We start from the raw sequence: 13,623 nt of genomic DNA, 5'->3' as shown, positions 1-13,623 counted from the left end.
TTTTTTTTGACTTTTAGAAGTGAGTTAGCTCTTTCAGAAACCACACTGACCAGAAATCACTTATTGGCTTTCAGAGGGAGAGTTCATTACCCACTAATCATAGGGGCACCCAAGTCCCATGTAACTGTTCATAAGATTAAGGAGAAAACTGCAGGAGGATTGGAAAAGTGGCCCTTTTTTCTTGATCTTAGCCAAAAGGCCAAGAAGCAATGAAAATGGCCCTTTTTGGAGGAGCGTTCTGCCTCCTACAAGGGAACACCCCACCTCCACCAGCTCTGCTTCTGATTGAGTCAGCCCTGCTGCCTGGTGCCCTGTGTGCCTGCTGCATGTCTCTGTGAGTCCTGTAGGGGGAGACAACGCGCTGCGCTTGGAAAAATGGAAGCGATGCCTGGAATCCTCCTCAGACTGTACATCTCACCACCGTTCCTCCAGAATTCATGTGCCCCTGGTGCATGTTGTATTGGGTCAGACTCATCATCCACCAGTGCTCTTTCAAATCAAGTGTGCTTTTAATCATTCTGAACGAATATGTTAATTATACAAAATGTGAACAATCCTAAAATACTGAATGAAGAAAAAAGTCATTTCTAATCCCAGTATCAAGTTTCCTTCTGCAAGGACAAGTGTCAGACATGTTTCATCAAGTTTTGTAAAGATGAAATTGGGCAGAGCACCTGTTCCAAGTGGTGTTTGAGCATTAGGGAGGAAGAGCAACGCTGCTTAGGACACTCTAAAACCTTTAGAGTTCGTTTGTCTTCTGTGGTCTGTATTCCAATTTGTTTCCATGCGGGGCAGTTCTAGATTGGTCTCACAAATTGATCACAGGATGTGCATTTTTCTGTGCATTGCTTTTTTTTTTTTTTTTTTTTAAGTTTGGTGTGTAATTTTGTCCCCTTGTGCAACTGACCTGATTATCTGCTTGTGCTTAAATATTGTAGTTGGAGGTGGAAGTAGGCTGGCGGAGAACTTGGAATTGGAAGGGGGGATGTGTTCTGAAAACTCATGGAAGCCTTGCTGTTCACAGGTCCCCAGGACGGCAGCAGAATGGGTATTCTGTACATCCTGGTTCCAAGCATTGCCATCCCCCTGGTCATTGCCTGCCTTTTCTTCTTGGTCTGCATGTGCCGGAATAAGCAGAAGGCTTTGGCTTCCACGCCCCCACGCCGTCAGCTGACAGCCTCCCCCAGCCAGGATGTGGAGATGCCCCTCATCGGCCAGCACAAGCAGGTGCAGGTCTCCAAGTTTAAGTGTTTAAGAGGGTGGCATCTCCAGGCTCACCCTCTGCCTGCCACATTAGCTTTCTCAGTTTAGTTCAGGCACAACACATAACTTTTCTAAACTGTCTTCATTTTGCTGTTTCTTCTCGGAAACATGTCAGCACATTTGTGTCCTTAGAAAATACATAGTAAGATTGTTTGGAATCTGCCATCCCAGTCGGTGAGCTTCTCCCTCTGCCCAGACCTGCCATGACTGAGCCTTCCTCTCTCTGCAATGCTTAGGCTGTCCCCACAGTGGGACACCGGAAAAAGGGCTCAGGTTGCCCCCACCACTTGAGGGTCAATATTGCATTTTTAAGGGACCAGGAGATGTTTTCTCTTCAGTTTTGGGGTTGGGTTGGTTTTGCTTTGTTTTGTTTTTCAGAGAAGGACAGACCAATAGTCTTATAGAGGAAGTGGGGAGCAGGCCCACCCCACTGTAACAGTTGTCAGGATGGTGAGGACACACTGAAATTCAGCATGGGAAATGTCTGTCACAGCCTCTCAGCCTAAGTGAAAGGACATTTACATTACTTACAAGCTTTGTTGGAAAAATCATTCCCTTGCGGGCTTTGAAGGGAGAGGATGGACTCCCTTCAGCTCTGTTGCTAAGTGTCACTCAGTGTTTGGGGAAACGGATGGTGGTGGCTGGGGTCAGGGAAGCTCCAAGAAGGGTGGCAGCCAGATGCATAGAAGGGGCAAAAACCCTAGAAGCTGAGAGGTGCAAGGTTCACATCGATTTCACCCAATGGCGCTTCCATCAAAATGCATCTAATTGAGAATCAAATCAAGAGGAAGCGGTGAGACAGGCCCACTGAGGAGCAACCAGAGAACAGCTGGCCTAGGCTTTGTAAATGAAATTGTGGGTGACACACCTCAAAGTTTCAGAGAAATAGACATGGATCTCCCTGTGCTGAGCAGTGATGGCTAAACCTCCTTGGCAGGCACAGGAAAGGCCCTGGGTGTGGGGACCCGGCGGGAGAGTGCAGGGGTGACTCTGGGATAGCTGGAGCTCAACTTGGCTGTGTGTGTTTGAATAGGTGTGCACACACACTGCCATGGCATCTCAGCTGTACTTGGGTGGGGGGAGGGACATAATTTACAGCCTGACTGGGACCTGCTAAAGGCTTCAGGCAGCCGCATGGCATCAGGGCATGCCAAGAGCAGTGTGTAGAGCAGGCCAAGCCAGGGAGAAGCAGAACCAGTGGGTCCTCTGCAAGGCTATGCTGGCAGGCAGCATTAGACCTGGCCCTTCCAGAGCCCCTGCCAACTTCCCTGCTCTTCTTTTTCTAGTTTTGTTGGCAGAAACGTTTCACTGGGGCTTTTCTTCTTGGCAGGCCAAACTCAAAGAGATCAGCTTGTCCACGGTGAGGTTCATGGAGGAGCTAGGGGAGGACCGCTTTGGGAAGGTCTACAAAGGCCACCTGTTCGGCCCAGCGCCAGGGGAGCCCACCCAGGCCGTGGCCATCAAAACGCTGAAGGACAAAGCAGAGGGTCCACTCAGGGAGGAATTCCGGCATGAAGCCATGCTGCGGGCTCGGCTGCAGCACCCCAATATTGTCTGCCTGCTGGGTGTGGTGACCAAGGACCAGCCCCTCAGCATGATCTTCAGCTACTGCTCACATGGTGACCTCCACGAGTTCCTGGTCATGCGCTCCCCGCACTCAGACGTGGGCAGCACAGACGACGACCGCACAGTGAAGTCGGCCCTGGAGCCCGCCGACTTTGTGCACGTGGTGGCGCAGATCGCATCGGGCATGGAGTACCTGTCCAGCCACCATGTGGTGCACAAGGACCTGGCCACCCGCAACGTGCTTGTGTATGACAAGCTGAGCGTGAAGATCTCGGACTTGGGGCTGTTCCGTGAAGTGTACTCAGCCGACTACTACAAGCTGATGGGGAGCGCACTGCTGCCCATCCGCTGGATGTCCCCCGAGGCTATCATGTACGGCAAGTTCTCGGTAGACTCGGACATCTGGTCCTACGGCGTGGTCCTGTGGGAGGTCTTCAGCTACGGCCTGCAGCCCTACTGCGGGCACTCCAACCAGGACGTGGTGGAGATGGTGCGCAGCCGGCAGGTGCTGCCCTGCCCCGACGACTGCCCTGCCTGGGTGTACGCCCTGATGATCGAGTGCTGGAATGAGTTCCCCAGCCGGCGGCCCCGCTTCAAGGACATCCACAGCAGGCTCCGGGCCTGGGGCAACCTGTCCGCCTACAACAGCTCAGCACAGACCTCGGGCGCCAGCAACGCCACACAAACCAGCTCCCTGAGCACCAGCCCGGTCAGCAATGTCAGCAACACCCGCTACGGGGGCCCTAAGCCCAAGGCCCAGCCCTTCCCCCAGCCACAGCTCATCCCCATGAAGGGCCAGATACGACCCCTGGTGCCCCCTCCACAGCTCTACATCCCTGTCAACGGCTACCAGCCAGTGCCGGCCTACGGGGCCTACCTGCCCAACTTCTACCCCGTCCAGATCCCGATGCAGATGGCCCCTCAGCAGGTGCCTGCTCAGTTGGTCCCCAAGCCCAGCTCCCACCACAGTGGCAGCGGTTCCACCAGCACGGGGTACGTCACCACTGCGCCCTCCAACACGTCCGTGGCAGACAGGGCAGCCCTACTCTCTGAGGGAACCGAGGACACGCAGAACGCCCCTGAAGACGCTGCCCAGAGCCCTGTGCAGGAAGCAGAGGAGGAGGAGGACGGCTCTGTCCCAGAGACTGAGCTGCTTGGGGACAATGACACTCTGCAGATGGACGAGGCTGAGGTCCAGCTGGAAGCCTGAGGGGTGCGGGGCTGCGGGGTGCTCACAGGTAACTTCAGCTGCCTTGAGAAGTGAGCCCCAGTCACCCATGAGCTGGTTTGTAGCCTCATCCCCATGATATCTCACTCCTGCCATCCTCTCGTGCACAGAACTGCAGCTGCAGCAGCCCATTGGGTTGCAGCAACTTTTAGCTCGTGGCGCCCAATGCACAGTGACCCCCAACATCTGTATTTCTTCAGAAGAGGATGGGTAGTAAGCAGTGCCTGTGCTTTGAAGGAAAATAGGTGGCATCTTCCCTCTACGTTGCACATGGATCCAGTATTGCAGACCCTTGAGACAGTCGGCCTGTGCAGGGCAGCGAGGTGGGACTTGAGCTTCGGAATTACCAGCGACTGGCTGCTGGTTGCCGTGGGGGAGCTCCGTTTCTCTCTGCTGCCCCCTGCCGGTGGTAGTTCCCCCTTCAGCTGCCTAAGATCGGCGGGAGCAGGACGCTGCCGCCTGCCATGGTCTGGAGAAAGGGGCTTCTGAAATGGGAGTTCGTTTTAAAACAAATGTGCCTTAAAAAAAAAAAAAACAAAAAACTGAGACGATTGTGAAATGTGTATTTTGCCCACTTTCCTGGAATTCGAGGGAAAGTGTTTTTTGGCTTTGGAATGTTACAAAGGAAACAATATTGTACAGAGCACAGTATTGTTTGTTTTCTTAGAATCATGTACAGACCTTAAATGTAATTTATATGGTTTTTGTATGCCATTTTCATTGAAGTATTTTGAGCTTAAAATAATGACTTAGTAATTTAACTGTTTACCTTACCCACCTGGGATGCCACCTGATTGTATTTTGGTTGCTTGTGTTTGTAGCCATGAAGTGAGGTCCGTTTATTTCAGAGCGCCTGTGAGAGAAGACCCACGGCACACTGTCGGGCGCACGGGGCAGCTCCCACGTGTAACTCCCACACCTGGTGTATCCAATAAAGCGGAACAACGTTTGCTCGGCTCTCTGCAGCTTGTGAGGCTGTCAGGCAGTGCGGGGGTGGGGGTTTGTGATGAGGGAGACCCCCCGACTGATGATGTGGGCTGAGCCCTTGCAGCGGGGTGAGGGAGACCCCCTGACTGACGATGTGTGCTGAGCCCTTGCAGCCTAGGTATCTTGTCCAGGATTAGGAATGTGGATGTTATTGGCAGATAAATGATGGAAACATTTGCTTGATGACATTGCTTTCTCTGTTAAGATCTGGGGGTGAATTAGTTGATGATGTAAGATTGGTCTTTGGTTTTAAACTTCTCCCCTTTTGAGGTCCCAGAGCCCCCGATGTTTTTAGACCTGGAACTTGGTACTTCCCAAGGTACTGGAGCAGTACTGGGGGGCGGGTGAAGCCATGAGGAGAATGGGCCTCCTTCACCAACCTGCCTGGGGTTGCCTGCGCCCCTACCTGTCAGCAGTGCGGCCTGCTGGGCCAGGGTCACCTGGGGGGTCAGTAGCTCCTGGGCTTCCAGGCAGGGGAGGGGCATTGTAACATAGGCACAGCTTGGGAGAGATCTGGCAGAGCTTCTGCCAGCCAGCCAGCCAGCCAAGGCCCCTGCTTCCCCAGAGCCTGGCCCTGCCTGGAGGTGGGCTGAAGGCTTCTGTGGTTACTGCAGTGGGTCCACAACCCTGGGGCCAGGAGAAGCTCAGGTAGAATTTGTTTCACATGCTTAGGCAGGAATTCTTTAGCCTGTAGCAGAGACTTTTGAAGGGCTTGTTACAGAGCAGCCCTGCCTTCCCTGCTCCCAGGCCAGACAGGATGGGGCCACAAAAGTGTGGTTCTAACAAGTGCCCAGCAGGTGCTGATGCTGTGGTCAGGGGACCCACTGAGGGCCACTGAACACAAAATTGATTGGTGCCAACTGTCCAGCACCTCAGACCATCCTGGATTTGAGTCTATTGGGTACACCCCTCACCCATTGCTTTGTTAGCATAATGCTGCTCCTGGATAGAGCCATACGCACGAACAATGAGATAAAGTGCCTGAGCGTATTCTAAAACCAGGTCGGGACTCTTCTCTGCTGGGCAGAAGGAATTGATATAATGGTGATAAGGACTGGGAGCCCCCAGCCCCTCCCTGCAAGTGTGGTCCTGCTACATATGGAAAGGGCTCAGAGTTGAATGGAGCTACTTCTCATTTCCTGACCTGAAAGAGGAACTTAATTTTATCTAGAATGTGGTACACCTGATGGTTTAACTGTTCAGTTGAGACCTGAGAGTGAAAAATAGGAAATAGCCCTTTGGCACTGTCTCCTCAGGCACAGTCAGGGAAGCCAACCCCCACGACAGTCACAGCCCCCAGCCCCCAACAGGAACCTGAAGCGGGGGGCGCTGACATCAGAGCCAGCAGCAGAGATTCTGCAGAAACACTTTGGAGAGTGTTTCGGCAGAGCGGGAGAGGTTTTAATTTGGGGGATTTTTTTTTTAGCTAAATATAGCGTTTGTTTGTTACCGCTCATTCTAATTGTAAAATCTTGATACATCTTTGGGGAGGTTATTGAGCTTTTAAAATTGGTGGAGTTAAACAAAAGTTACTGAGTTGGGATGTTCCAGAACAGTTAGATGTAGAGCTAACTTGAATGATTCAGATAAATGTCACTCATACCATCTACCTAGGAGTATACTTGTCCCTGTTCATCCCACAAAAGGGAGATTCCCACAGCCACTGAGTAATTCATTTAAGTGTAGTTGCTTTTAATCAAGCCCTACGATGCCACAAATATCTCATGCATGCCTTAGATAGCTGATACTACTTGTTAAAAGTCTTTTGGAGCAATGGCTAACTTTTCTGGACTAATTTTAGAGTATTTGACATAACTGCAGTATACAACAGCTTCCCACTAAATCAGGAAAAACCTTTTGGTTATCTCAGCGGAGAATTACCGCCTCAATGTGCTCCCTTCGGATTTAGTTCAACCTTGGGATTCACTGTTGGTAGCTGTTTTGGGACCGTGTGATTTTACAACTATATTTGAAACAAATCTTTCACAGACGTTGGTTCCATGTGAGTTTCTTATGGGAACATTTAAAATCCTTTTTGAGATGAACTTTAGAAGAAGGTTGTGTCAAGGTAGATTTACTTTACTATCTCAAAACCTGGCCACTGCAAGCCAATGTGACATTTCCGAGGTCAGCCCTGCTCCCCTTCACCCGCTTTCTCTCCCTCATCAGTCCCCATGGTAGTAGAGACTGGTACTTAGTGCTCAGTAATTGGTTCTTAAAAGAGTAATGCTTTAGGTAGAAAAGGCTGGATTCAGGCTACTTGACACCTGCACAGCAGATAAGTGTTCACACTTAAGACGATAGCACTTTTCCAGTATTGTGTTTCTTTTATAGTTTCATTTATATAGTTATTGAACAGCTAGTACATCTCTGTAGTTTAAATACACAGTGGGAAGTCTCTTTCCCACCCCTCTGCTCAGCTTTCCTTCACCTCCCCCTCCAAGTACAACTGGTAATGACTTTTTGTGGATTTTTCCAGTTTATGGATGCATATATAAGTAAACATGCCTATATATTCTTATATTCCATTTTTTACCTAAGTGGTAACCTCTACAAATTGTTTTATGTCTTACATGTTTCATGTAATTGTGTATCTTGGGGATCTTTGCCTGTCAGTGGATGGGAGCTTGTCTGCAGGAGGATTGCTTGGTAGTGGCCCTGCTGGTGAGTTAGGGCACAAGTTGTAAAGTGGCAGGTAATGCCACAGTGCCTCCCAGGTTGGAATGCACCGCCACCAGAGTGCCACTTTCTCTGAGCCGCCAGCCCTGGAGTGCTGTGCAGACATAGGTGAGGAGAAGGGTGTGCATGGAGGGGACCAGGGAGCACTTGGCTCAGCTCTAATACATGTTTTTTAAAAGATAGGGCAAGTTAACATTTTAACTCAAAATTGTTCTTTCGCTAATTTGTTCGCTCTCTTTTCCAGTCTAAGGTGCTGAGTGTTTAATAAAAAAATGTTGCCCAGAGGCAGAGAGGTAGATTTAAAACCATCTCTTGGGTGTTGGAAGGCACTGGGGGCATCTACTGGTACCCAAAGGAGGGATGGGACCGAATGAATGCTTCCATGGAACTCCAGAAGGCTCCTGCAACACGCCCACCCCAGGATAGGCATTGCAACATACTGGCCCAGGGTAATGAGACCCTGGGAAGCTAAAATCAGTTGAACTGTGGTACCTGTTTTAATGACTCAGGTCTTGATGGAAGATGAGAAGGGAGAAAGTGTCCAGATAGGAAAAAAAAAAATTCAGGGGAGGCAAGACAGCCTGGCCCTTCCTGGTGCTTTGGCCACCCCCATCCGTGCCAGATCCACGTCAGTCATTCTCGTTTTCCTCTAAAGAACTTGGCAGTAAGGTGCACCATATTTCACAGTGCTGTCTATTAATTCCCAATGCTTTATCTATAAAGCATTTTTCTATATTTCAGTATCTGTACCTTTTCTAGGGTTTTAACAATCATCTTATTGTCACCTTTTAAAACTACATTTTATGTTTTGTCTCCTTGCTATGGGCTCTTTACTGGAAAATTGCACTAAAGCCACCTCTGGGGTATGTCAGTATAAACTAATAAGAATGTGGAACTATAGAATTTTGTTAAGAAAACTCATCGTTATTTTAAGATACAAAATAATTCAAATTAGGCAATGGGAGCCAAGAAAAAGACAGAAAAGACATGAACAAATTGCCTGAAAAGCGGTTTTAGTGTTCAGGTTTCCATTCCCGATTTGCTTGACAGCTTTTTCTTTAAATAATGGAAAGGTGCACGTCAGCATTAGTCGGTGTCTGAATGACTTTAACAGGCTGCATTCCAACCTGCAGATAGACAACTTGAAAGAGGGCAACAGGCCCTTCCACATCTGGCCATTATCTTATTTCCAGTCTTATAGGCTGTACTCTTGCAGTTCTCACTTGGGAGCCTCCCAGCATTTTGTAACAAAGAATTAGGTCGGGAAAGCACTTCTTGTCCCTGCAGGTGGAGACCCTAAGTCTCACTTAGTCTCCACTGGTTGTTACCTTAAGGAACACTGAGCCACCACTTTTTTTTTTTAATAGCTTAATTGTACTATAATTTACTTCCAGAAAATTTACCCATTCTAAGTGTACAATTCAGTGAATTTTAGTAAATATGCAGTGTGTTCAGCTTTCACCTCAAGCTAATTTTGGAACATTTGCATCACCTCACAAAGATCCTTCATGCTTGTTAGCCCTGGCAACTGCTCTGTTTTCTGTCTCAGTGGTTTTGCCTTTTCTAGATATTTCATATAAATGGAATTATATGATATGTAGCAGTTTGCTTCTGGTTTCTTTCACTTGGCAGAATGTGTTTGAGGTTCATCCATGTTGTCGCACGTTTCACGTTCATTTTATTGAATTGTATTCCATTGTATGGATATACCACAAATGTCCATCCATCAATGGACATTTGGATTTATCCGGTTTGGGACTATTAAAATAATGGTGCTATGTACATTTGCATATGTTCATTGTAGAGATATGTTTTCATTTCTCTCAGATTTCTAGGAGTGGAATTTCTGGGTCATAAAGTAAATCATCAATCTTTTAATGAAACTTCCAAATTATTTTCCAGAGTGGTTGCACCATTTTACCTTCCCATCAGCAATGAACGAGGGCTCCAGTTTCTCCCCATCCTCACCAGCACTTACCATCTGTTTGTTTTGTTTTCATTAGAGCCATCCACTTTTAAGAATATCAAAAGAAAACATTACTAAAATTAAAGGATTGAGGTTGCAGGCAAAGTCTCTGAATTGTTTAATAATTCTCATGAAATGCCCTTTACTTATTTTTTATACACCCTTTCAATAAATATTTCTTGAATGTACACTGTTGACTGGATTCAGCGGTGAGCAAGTTAGGAAACACTACCTCCACTTTCTCAGGAAGAAAGTTATTAAACAAGAAATATTGTAATAACAGACTTAGTCTTCATTGCTGTGCAACGATGCCTTGGGCAGAGCCCCACCGAGGGTCACACCGGTATCATTAGATCAGGACCCTGTATTTGCAAGTGACAAAAGACAGAAACTGCCTCCTCCATCATGGGCACACTGCAGGGGGAGGGAATGGGCTAGTACCCATTGTCTTCTAGGGCTTGTGACTACAGGTGACTGGAGTCTTTCCTGAGAGGCAAGTGGAGTTCTGCCTCCACTGGAGTTCACAGCCTTTCCTGGATCTCAGAGTGGGTTGGCAAGGCCCTACCCTGGAGCCCAGGACCCTGGCCTACCTGTGAACGTGGGTGGGGGAAATTACATGTTCATTTTCACTAACCTCCAACTGAAATGTAGCATTTCCTCTTATTATAAATGTAGGAAAAACCCAAAGATGTGTTTATCGTACTCATGGCTGGTTGCCAGTAAAAATCGGTTCTCTTCGTGTCATGTTACAATCGTGGCAGATATCTTAACATTTTGTTCACTCACTACCATACCAAGAGTTCACCATTTACAAAAAATATTTTGATAATTTCAATATAGATGTTTTCTTTGTAACTTGAGTATTTTATTTTCTGCATTAAAACCATATATTCTCAGAAGGGATCCAAGTGCAGGGGGGTCCATCGGTGGTGCAGAAAAGGTTAGGAGACCTTCATGGCTTCTCTTCTGAAACCACTGTGCCCAGCCCAGTGCCTTGCTCCTCTAGGACGCAATCCTTCCCTCATCTGCCCATGTGCTGCCTGCAGACTCGGCCCCCAGAACCCCTCACCAGTGCCACCTTTCCCACCCAAACCCCGGCTCTTCCAGCTGCTCTGGTCCAGGCAAGATGGAGGGATAGGTGGAGGGGTGCTGTGACACCAACCTCCTTTCTACTTTCTCATTCTGTTTCAAAAGGACATGTCCAGAGCACGTGACGATACGGAGGAGCAGGAATGTCTCCCTGACTAAACGAACCGGTTCTATGTTTTTTCAAAGTAAATACCAATATCGTTGCCTTTTCACATCTACTGTGTACACAGGCTCCTGTGATATCATAGATGTTCTCTCTGTGCCCCTGATGCCCCTGGGGTGGGGAGACTTGGGCTCGTAGAAGCTCCATCTGCAAGGTCAGTGTCTCACTAGGGAGAATTACACTTTATGTTTTCTTTTTTTCCGGGTAAATGCCCTTCAAGTTTTAATTATTATCCAATAAGGGTAAATTTCTAGTTACTTAAAATAGGTCTCAGTATGGATTTCCTACAAAATGTAGTTTACTGTGCTTATTTTGTGAGGTACAGTGACCTGGTAAGAGTTGGGTTGATCATTCAGGTCTTATACACATGCATGTTCATTGCATAGGTTGTATTCTCTTAGAAAACTTCATTAACTTCATTATACCTTGGGAATCTTTTTTTGCCAAAATAATGGCATAAAAACCTGATATGTGCAAGAAAACTAGAGTGCTTATTTTGATATACTGTGATTGACACAGTTACTTAGAATAGCACTTATGGATTTAATTGTGGGTGAAACTGTTCCAAATGCAAACATGCAATCTTGCTGATTAAGCCACAGAAATCACAATGAGATTCTCTTCGGACTGATCCGATGTGAAATCATTAGATTAATTTGTTGACAAATGCTGATGGCAGCCTGCCATGCTCCTGTGCAGGGATCACTGAGAGCATCAGGTAGACCTGGCAGACAGACCCAGCAATTAAGCCCATTCTCTACTGTCTGCCAAGTTCAGTTCTCTAAGGAAGATGCAGCAGGGAGGAGAGTACTTGGCAGGAATGGCTAGTTTAAGTAATCCGGTCATTGGTCACCAAATGTGCCTTTAAAAATTCCCATGACCAAGAATCATCTAAAAAGGTCAATCTTCAAGATCTCTTTCCTGGTAGCCAGTGGGTGGCTTTTTCACCCTCTTTAACTGGAAACACAAACATGCAGGTGTAGCAACACAGGCAGTTTCACTTATGCAAGAGAATAACATAAAACTGGGAAATTGCCCTCACTATTAAAAAAATACATTCTTATAATCAGTATGGATTTCCAGGTCATGAAGTAAGGATCTCAGGATCAAGGAGAATGGGAGAAAAACTGGTGGTGAGTACTGATTTTTATGAGTACAAGAAGCCAATCTTATCCCCTGTGATTAGCTGTGCAGACAGAAATGTTGTGTTCTATAGGCAGAGCTGGCAGCAGCTGGAGCTGGGAATTGGTCCCCAGGCCTGGGGGTGTCCTCAGCCTCCTCAGTCCGTGGGTCTCCAACCGGAAATGATACAACTCAGAAATGCCAATGGAGGCCACTAGAAAATGAATTCCAATTAATTCAGTGAGATCCGTATTTATCTCTGTCCTGAAAAAATAGTTTGATTCACAGTCAGAAAGAAAGGTCAGGACAGCTGCTTGAAGCACCAATTAAACAAGGGGGAGGGGCATGAAAATAAATATAAATCAATGGAGAAAATTGTGTCCCAGGTACCCCTTGAATAAGAACCACAGTTTGGTTCCCACTGCAAAGGTGGGTTCATGGGGGTAAAGCCTGCAGAGCAGGGGTGTTCTCCCCCTTGTATTCACTGCTGTGTCCCCATCATAGAGTATGTGGATTTTGGGGTGACTTCTAGGCTGGAGCTTTGCTGGACAGTCTTCAAATTAGGACCCAGGACAGAATCACTGGAGACAGCAACTGAAGACAAGGCCATTCCCCTGAAATGCCCAGTATGGCCTCCGGCGGGTGTTGAAAGACTTCTCTGCTCAATCAAATGTCCAGACAGGCTGTAGTGAAGACCCAAAAATTTATCTCACACCTACCTTTTTAAGAAGTCACTTCAGGATGTATTTCCAGCACACTGGAATAGGAAATCAAGAGAAAGAACAACGCGAGATCCAGGAAAAGTAACAAGGAGGGCTCCTAAAAATTCCTTCCCCAAATTTCCGAGCTCAAAGTAGCTGCTATCTCCCTCTCCCACCCTCCTCTTCTTTCCTTCCTCCTCTCCTTCTACCTTAAGCCTGTAAGAGACCTAACCGCACACACACACACACACACACACACACACACACACCATTCACCCCAAGAAGTATAGTTCTTTGCTTTTCTTTCTGAAAACCCTCATGGTGACTTTCTGGTAAATGAAATTCTCCCCTTCTCGATGTTGTGAGTACTAAGCTATTTCTAAATGTTTACTATTATAATGTTGGCAATAAACATTTCTGTGCACAAAACTATGACTTGCCACCGTGCCTGGCTTAGACATACGTGGCTGGTGTAGTCATCTTTTTGAGCCAGCATGTTCTGTTTGCTGCCTCCCTCTTTTCTCTGTGTCCAGTTATCTGCCTCTGCAGTCATGCCTTTTCTGATACCCATCTGCTTTCCTCTAACCTACATGCATTGTCTTTTCACAATATCGAAGCCTACAGATGAAAGCCAAGAGAGCGAAGATCCATGTTTCACCAGAAACCCCTCTCTTCTGGACTTGAAGCACAGCCACGTAGTAAATCTGTCACACACAAGGCTTTGTGACCAAAGGCCTTGGGCGTGGTCTGCCTAAATTCAAATACACATGTGTTGTTGAAAATAAACCTACGATAAATGCCTGAAATAAAACTATTGAGAGTTTCTAGGTGACTTCTCCATGCCAAGGAAAAACCTGTA

The 13,623-nt window shown here is 47.3% G+C and overlaps 1 protein-coding gene across 4 annotated transcripts in view; it reads left to right on the top strand.

The window, feature by feature from the left end:
• The window catches only part of ROR2 (receptor tyrosine kinase like orphan receptor 2), a 209,944-nt gene extending 200,343 nt beyond the window's left edge, over nucleotides 1-9,601 (top strand). For 3 of the 4 annotated variants that reach the window (XM_039852182.1, XM_039852184.1, XM_039852183.1), the window contains exons 8-9: nucleotides 1,025-1,227; nucleotides 2,594-9,601. In XM_039852182.1, coding sequence (XP_039708116.1) covers nucleotides 1,025-1,227; nucleotides 2,594-4,039 — 1,649 coding nt within the window. In that variant the 3' untranslated portion in view covers nucleotides 4,040-9,601. The remainder of the gene's footprint in view (nucleotides 1-1,024; nucleotides 1,228-2,593) is intronic. The other variant, XR_005650502.1, reaches the window with a different exon arrangement.
• The last annotated feature ends 4,022 nt before the right edge of the window (nucleotides 9,602-13,623 follow it).

The sequence above is a fragment of the Pteropus medius genome, unplaced genomic scaffold, assembly GCF_902729225.1.
Source record: "Pteropus medius unplaced genomic scaffold, Ma_sr-lr_union100, whole genome shotgun sequence".
NCBI classification, from domain to species: Eukaryota; Metazoa; Chordata; class Mammalia; order Chiroptera; family Pteropodidae; genus Pteropus; species Pteropus medius.
The sequence above is the reverse complement of the archived record's forward strand: the minus strand, read 5'-3'. Positions and strand labels throughout refer to the sequence as shown.